The sequence below is a fragment of the Pinus tabuliformis genome, chromosome 2_1 (assembly GCF_031772625.1).
Source record: "Pinus tabuliformis cultivar Carrire ecotype Pingquan chromosome 2_1, CPIR1, whole genome shotgun sequence".
Lineage (NCBI taxonomy): Eukaryota > Viridiplantae > Streptophyta > Pinopsida > Pinales > Pinaceae > Pinus > Pinus tabuliformis.
Genome location: NC_142299.1, coordinates 194,300,618 through 194,307,737, shown reverse-complemented (window position 1 = coordinate 194,307,737; position 7,120 = coordinate 194,300,618). Strand labels below are relative to the sequence as shown.

The 7,120-nt window shown below is 38.1% G+C and overlaps 1 protein-coding gene across 1 annotated transcript; it reads right to left on the bottom strand.

The window, feature by feature from the left end:
- Positions 1 to 468: 468 nt before the first annotated feature.
- LOC149199387 (trihelix transcription factor GT-2-like) lies at positions 469 to 4,307 on the bottom strand. The gene is made up of 2 exons (XM_089402415.1): positions 3,319 to 4,307; positions 469 to 2,263 (listed from the first exon to the last, which is right to left on the bottom strand). Exons 1-2 carry the CDS (start codon positions 3,972 to 3,974, stop codon positions 841 to 843), a joined length of 2,079 nt encoding a protein of 692 aa, XP_089258541.1. The 5' UTR covers positions 3,975 to 4,307; the 3' UTR covers positions 469 to 840.
- Between the last annotated feature and the right edge of the window lie 2,813 nt (positions 4,308 to 7,120).

The following is a 7,120-nucleotide window of genomic DNA, read 5'->3' as shown; positions in this document are numbered from 1 at the left end:
CCGTTGGTGGAAGAAAACAAACAGAGAAAAGGCCATTTACATATAACTCAGATAAATCTGGGGTAAAACTAAGACTTAAGGTCAATACCGGCTTTTACACAACGATGTCCAGTGCGATAACTGATCAGAGTTGGAAGTTCGTTATTAAAAGACTCTGAAATTGCTGAACCAAAAATTATTTTTTATAAATCACTTTTTTTTCCTATTTTAAGCTACTCTGAAGAGGAATACACGATAATGGGGTTAAAAAAAACGAAGCCAGCCCTCCCAAAATAGGGAAAACATAGATATAAAAGAAACAAAGGGAAACCCAGTCCGAATATCAGAGCCACTGAACAGCACATCACAGTTGGGCAGTACACCTCAAATTTATGATACAGATTGACAGAAGAAATTTGGCAGTAAAATGGAACGCAATAAACACTCTCGATAAAGCCAGAATAACAGTTAATAATTGAAGAGGAATAATATGTTAAAAGAAAACATGGAAGCTTTCGCTAATGGAGGCATCCTCATCCATACAAAATCATAATTTGTCCTTCAAGAAGGATAATGACTAATTCATTGGGAATAATACAAAATGAAGGACTTAAGTACACATGCATTATATTGCTATATTTCATCATCTACTTCCTACTTCCTAAATATATATGCTCCGACTGCGAGCAAATTACTTCGTCCAAGATAATTCTCAAAAAGAAATAAAGAAACACAAATGATATTGCAGTGAGCAATGGAAAATACATTAAGCAAAAAATAGATAGCTAGAATGTATGCAAGTCTCACAGAGTGGTTTAATGGCGATGGCTGTCGTTTCCGCACGCCTGGCAGAGTGGTACTTTAATGCTGTTGCTGTTGCTGCTGCTGCTTGATTTTGAGCTTCATTGGATAGCCCTCCCAATTGCATCCATTTTCTACTGCCCCCGAGAAGAACTGCACGCAGTTATTATTATTGGAAGAAGCTCCGGGTGTTGGGTGGCCGTTACTGCCATTATTGTTATTATCATTGTTGATATTATTGTGAGTACAACCGCCTTCAGATGATGGCATGAGCTGTCCTAAGATCTCCACTGCCTCTCGGTGCTCATCGTTCTCGTGACTACTTGTGCAGGGTTGCAATACGAGTTCGTCAGTCGTGGTCTGGTCATGAACGCCGTCCGGCGGGTTTGATAGTTTCGTACTAGTGGACGTGGCAGTGGTACTGCTTCCGCCGTTTGAGAATCCCAGAGCTCCCTGACGGTAGAGTGAATCAAGTTGTTGAAAATAAGGGCAGGTCTTGGAATTCTCAGGCCTCTTTCTGTTACTGTCCTTGGCTTTTCTGAAATATTTGTTTATGTTCTCCCACTTTTCCTTGCATCTCTTGGCACTACGGTCGTATCCTAGACGAGACATGTTTGAGGCGATCTCTTCCCAGAGGGGGCCCTTGGCGCCGGCTTCTTGAAACCTGCGTTCCATGTTCGTACGCAGGCGGATTAAGCTCATAATTTCAGGTTTCGGCCATCGTTTGTTGTTCGGATCGTAAGTTTCTTTTTCTCTGTTAACCAAGTCCTGCTGTTCCTGAGCTTCAGGATTCATGCTATTCTGAGGAGGCGGCAGTGTGAATATTTCCGGGAGCTGTAGATTTTGCCCGGTGATTTTCTGCAGAGCAGAAATAAATGCCGCATCGCAGGTCGCCGCACGGGCTCGTTCGTTGGACCAGAGCTGGTGCTCGCGTTCCAACCGAGCCGCTTCTTGACGTCTCCATGCTTCTTCTCGGCTAACTCTTTCTTGCTCTCTTTGTTCTAATGTATCGAGAACTTTCTGGAGCCAGGCTTCTTGCCTGTCCATGAATTTCTTCATCTGCGCGTCGAAGTACATCTTCATCTTCGATTTCCAGCTCTTCCGTTTCCTTTTTCCTCGGCTAATTATGTGATTCTCCTGTATATCGTGACTGTACTCGTCATCCGAAGAAGAATCCGAAGACAAACTAAAGCCCTCGCTGTTGTGGTGAGTGTCAGCGTATTTCTGCGAGGCTCCGTCTCCGTTAAAGTCCAGGCCTGGACTTTCGGTTAAATTTGTCCGTGTTGTTACGCCAAAACAACTGTCGGCAGCATCAATAGTTGTTCCTCCGTACAAAGCTTCGAGCTGGCTAAAGAAACGGTAATGCTTTCCGTCTTGCCTTCCTGCTTTGCCTTCTTTTGTTTTCTTGTAGTATTTGTAAAGATTCTCGAATTTCTCCCGGCACTTCTTGGAACTTCTCTGGTAACCGTGCTCCGCAAGAGCCCTGTAGATAGCAAAATAAAGACTCGGTTTAAAGATTTAGTTTCAAGTGCAATCCTATATGCGGAAAATTTTCAAGAATCAAGAAATCGTAATCATACAGTCAGTCAAGACTAGGTTTTAATATTTTGTTTAAAGAGCATTGCTGTATCTAAGAATGAAGAAATCGTAATGCTGCACTAATTACGCTTCGAAACCTGTCAAAATGTATACTGTAAAAGTTAAATTTTCCACATTTTCTTGTTTCATCGCCAACTACGCATTCATTTGCTACACTATACGGTTTGCTGTCCATTTGTTGACATGTATGGGTTCTTATTACTTTTATAAAGCAAATTTAAATTTATTTTACAGGGAACAGCAAGCAGACTCACTATCTTGTATAATTTGCTCTTCATACAAAGGCTGTGCAATACGATGGTATTCCGAGGAGTTTCCCCCCTATTATTTTAATGAAAATAAAAAATACACTAATTTTCCTCCCAACGAGTTCGATTTAATACTATGTTCAATAGAAAAAAAAAGCATTTTCAGAGCTAACAGCAAGCAGAAACTGAAGTTCCTTCAAATAAGATAGAATTAGCACGAGTAAACACCCTGGCGGAACCATGTCATTAGAGAACACACTGATATCTGTTTGCCAGGAGATTCGAAAATATAGATTTAAAGCAAACCTAAAAATTCAGATCGTGTTAGCTTTATTGCTACTAACGAGATTCGAACCCTAACTCTTTACAATTTAAAATATTCGACTTTAGCTTTATTAGGCGCTTTGCAGTTGCATAAAAATAATGGCCACAAGAAATCTGACACTAGTGAAGTGAAACCTCGGATCTGTACTTAGCAACTGGTATAAGCCAGCCCAGACTAAACGGTTTCCATGGAAATACGTGGGTTAAAATTTATTGTTGCATGGTCTTGAAGGACTAGTTTCTTTTCGCTATAACCAAGAGTTTGAACGGTTAAATTTTGATTAGGGTTTTCAGAAACGGCAGTTACTGAAATGCGAAGGGTTTATTGAATGACATTGGCTACAGAAGGGATTCGTGTCTAATTTACCTTGAGACTTCGTCCCATAAGGGACCTTTGTGGGTGGCCTCGCGGAACTTAGAATCCATTTCTGATCTAATCTTTAAGAGCGTGAGCGTTTCCTGCCTCGGCCACCTGCCGTTTCCTCCGCTGCCGCTCCTGTCCCCCTCGTCAAACCCTTCATCATAATCTTCAAACGTCTGCTGTTCCCTCGGCACGCCGTTCACATTGACATTTACAGGCGGCGGCTGCTGCTGCTTGCTAATTATTCCCGGGGGAGATATTGTCCGCTTGGAAGGCGGCGAAACAGACAGAGACGGCGGCCGTGGAGAATCCGAACTCAAACTCAATTGCTGTGCAATACCGTTATTACCAGGCCTCTGATGCACATGGTGGTTGTAAGAATGGTGGTTTTGCCTATTTTCCTCATGCTGGAGTGGATGAGAAGAAGCATGGTAAACTCTATTCCCATGGTTCTGTTGCTGCTGCTGGTGATGGGCTTCAATTTGTTGGCGCTGGTGAAACGCAGCCTGAAACTGCTGCTGCTGCGCCTGTTGCTGCTGCTGGTGATGGTGGTATTGAAGTTGAATCTCTGGAGGCATTTCTTGGGCTAGCGTGAGCATATGACCGCGCCCAGCCATCAACTGCTGCAACTCCGCCAGCCCATACTGCTCGCCAATCTGCATCTTGGCCGCCTCCCCAAAAGAGCACACTGCAAAATCCTTATGGAAGAAGAAGATAAATAGGCTGCGCTGCCTGCACAATCCTCAAGAAAATGCACACTAAATGAAGATGATTTCTCCGGAACAAATACAGAAAGAAACCATTTCCGTTTCCATTCGCGCACTGCTCACCAAGATCACCCAACATCAGAATTGGCAATGGCGTAACGACATTGGTTGGTGGCCGTTGAACACAACATTCCTTTCTTTCCCTCCCTCAACCCTCACTCCCAACCCACAAGACCAACACCCATCTATCGGCATTCGTCATGGCCTGCTCTCGCAGAAAAAGGAAAAAAGAAAACGAGATACCAACTGAAACCTCCCGCTTGACGGAGAAGGCAAACGGCGCCGTCATACTTAACGCCTCTTTTCAATTAATAAAAGAAGTCACGTCAAAGATGGGCGATGCCATCGGCACCATCGGCACCCGTGGGCCGTTCCCCCCTCCTGGCACCGGCTACATCCGGTACGCGGTCGGTGGAAACGTGCCCTATACGATGATGCATGCATAGTCAAGTATTATTAGGCATCGTCCTATACAACTTTTGACTCACGAGTCACCCATCGCTGCCATGTTGACTACCGTATATTTCCCATTCCCTTCCGTCTCACCTACAGACACCCCCATTTATGATGATGTGGACGCCATGATCATCCAGCTCATTTGGGGGACATCCACCACGACGTCCGGTCTTCAATCATGACGATGGCATCGCCGGGGGCCATGCGGCGCGCATGATGGCTTCATTTCTAGAAAATGATTACCGGGAAAAAGAAGAATATTACGACTTACGTAAAAGAAAAAGAGAGGAGGAAGCGGAGGGAGAAGGGGGACATGGACGTGGTTTGTCTTTTTGTGCGGAGGAGTATTTGCTGCCAGCTAAAGCAAAGCGGGTGGTGGTGCTCATGGGGTTGGGTGGGTGATCGGGATTGGTGGTGGGGTTTGGCAAAGCAAAAGGACTCAAATACGGGCAGGTCAGGGCAATGGAGTAGCGGAAATAATCGAGTATTGTTTGAATTCGGGGGCCTCCCATTGAGCGGTGATTTTCAATAGAACGTGACAAACATCCCTAAAGGATTCAAGGACACTCTAATTTCTTTTTCAAAGTTTTTGTTCTGTTTCTAAGATTCTAATTGCATGAAAGACCCCGCTTCTACTACCGACACATAGAGGGCTACACCATGGCCCATATTTGTGCTTTCATGACAAGGCAAAAAACGAGAGACTATAGCTAATTATTATTAAAATCCGCTTTTATAACCTAATTTGGAGATACACATTAGATCTTATAAAATAAGGGATTACACATTAGTTTATTTCAGAAAAAAACTATTAAACTAAATTATCGTATTCCAAATTATTGTCTTTCATTAGCGCCAACTTAAATGGATTGTGTGTCACAATCATGGTTGATGCAATAATCTTTTTCCTATTGTTTCTATAATTGTTTTTTCCTTATTCTTTTAGATGGCTCGGTGAAAAATTATAAATACATTATTGAGTATATATCCATTAAAATTAATCCTTTCGTTGGACACATGTTTTTTTATTTTTTATTTAAAATTAATTTTTAATATATTTTATTTTTATGGTTAATTATAAATTGATGTATATTTATTTTAATTATATATTTATTAAGTGTCAATTTTGTTTTAAGTATAAAACTTGAAAAAATTTTTTACCTATCTAAAAATAGATCTAAAATTAAGATAGATTTAACTTGTTAAATCTAAAGTTAAAATAGATTTAAGTTGGTTTAGTATATATATATTGGTGGTGATGGTTGACATTCATTAAACCAACATATATAATGCAAAGATATTATTGGCAAAACCATGGTCGTCAAACCTATGAATAATAATTTTTAATTTTATTTTAAATAATTTGAATTTTATTCGTAGAATTTCTAGATGGAACTGACTGTGTAAAGGATTATTGTCCTCTCCAACTTTCACTTGGACACTCCACACATCATTACTGAATGATAACATGCCAGTGAGAAATTAATTAGCCAATAAGAAAAAATTATAAAACTATAATGAAACGGTTAATAGTCAAATCAAAAGGGATAAGTAAGATTTTAATAATAAAAAAATTATTTGAATAATATTATTAAAATTTGAATAACAATAAATAAATAATAATAAATATAATGAAAAAAATAAAGAAAATTTTAATTAATTAACAATAAAGAAAAAAAATTAAATAAAATAAGAATAAATAATAATAAAACAAGGAAATCATTAAAAGACCAAATCAAGTGAAAGGGATATAAAGGAAAAATTATTTTATTTTTATTAAAATTTATTAAAGATAAAAATAATTAAATAAATTCAAAAATAAATAATATAGAAAGATTTACACCTCTAAAGATAGATCCAAAGTTAAGATAGATTTAAATTGTTAGATTCAAAGTTAAAATATATTTAAGTTGGTTATATATATATATATTGGTGGTGATCAGTCAAACCTATAAATAATCATTTTTAATTTTATTTTAAATGATTTGAATTTTATTAATAGAAGATTTCTAGATGGAACTGTGTAAAAGATTATTATCCTCTCCAACTTTCATGTGGACACTCCACAGATCATTAGAGATTAGAGAATATTAAATGATAACATGCGAGTAAGAAATTAATTAGCTAACCGTTAAAGTTCAAATCAAAGGGGATAAGTAAGATTTTAATAAAAAATTATTAAATGATAACGTGGGAGTAAAAAATTAATTAGCCTATAGGAAAAAATTATAAAATTATAATGAAACCATTAAAGGTCAAATCAAAGGGGATAAGTAAGATTTTAATAAAAAAATATTAAATGATAACATGGGTGTAAGAAATTAATTAGCCTATACGAAAAAATTATAATGAAACCGTTAAAAGGTCAAACCAAAGGGGATAAGTAAGATTTTAATAAAAAATTATTAAATGATAACATGGGAATAAGAAATTAATTAGCCTATAGGAAAAAATTATAAAATTATAATGAAACTGTTAAAGGTCAAATCAAAGGGGATAAGTAAGATTTTAATAAAAAAAAAATTAAATGATAACATGAGAGTAAGAAATTAATTAGCCTATAGGAAAAAATTATAAAATTATAA

What these genes read in the sequence shown, in the direction of transcription:
- LOC149199387 (XM_089402415.1), bottom strand. Translation starts at nt 3,974, where the DNA reads ATGCAGATTGGCGAGCAGTATGGGCTGGCGGAGTTGCAGCAGTTGATG. An exon ending in TTATGGGACGAAGTCTCAAG is followed by an intron (nt 2,264 to 3,318) that starts GTAAATTAGACA and finishes TGCTATCTACAG; the next exon opens with GGCTCTTGCGGAGCACGGTT.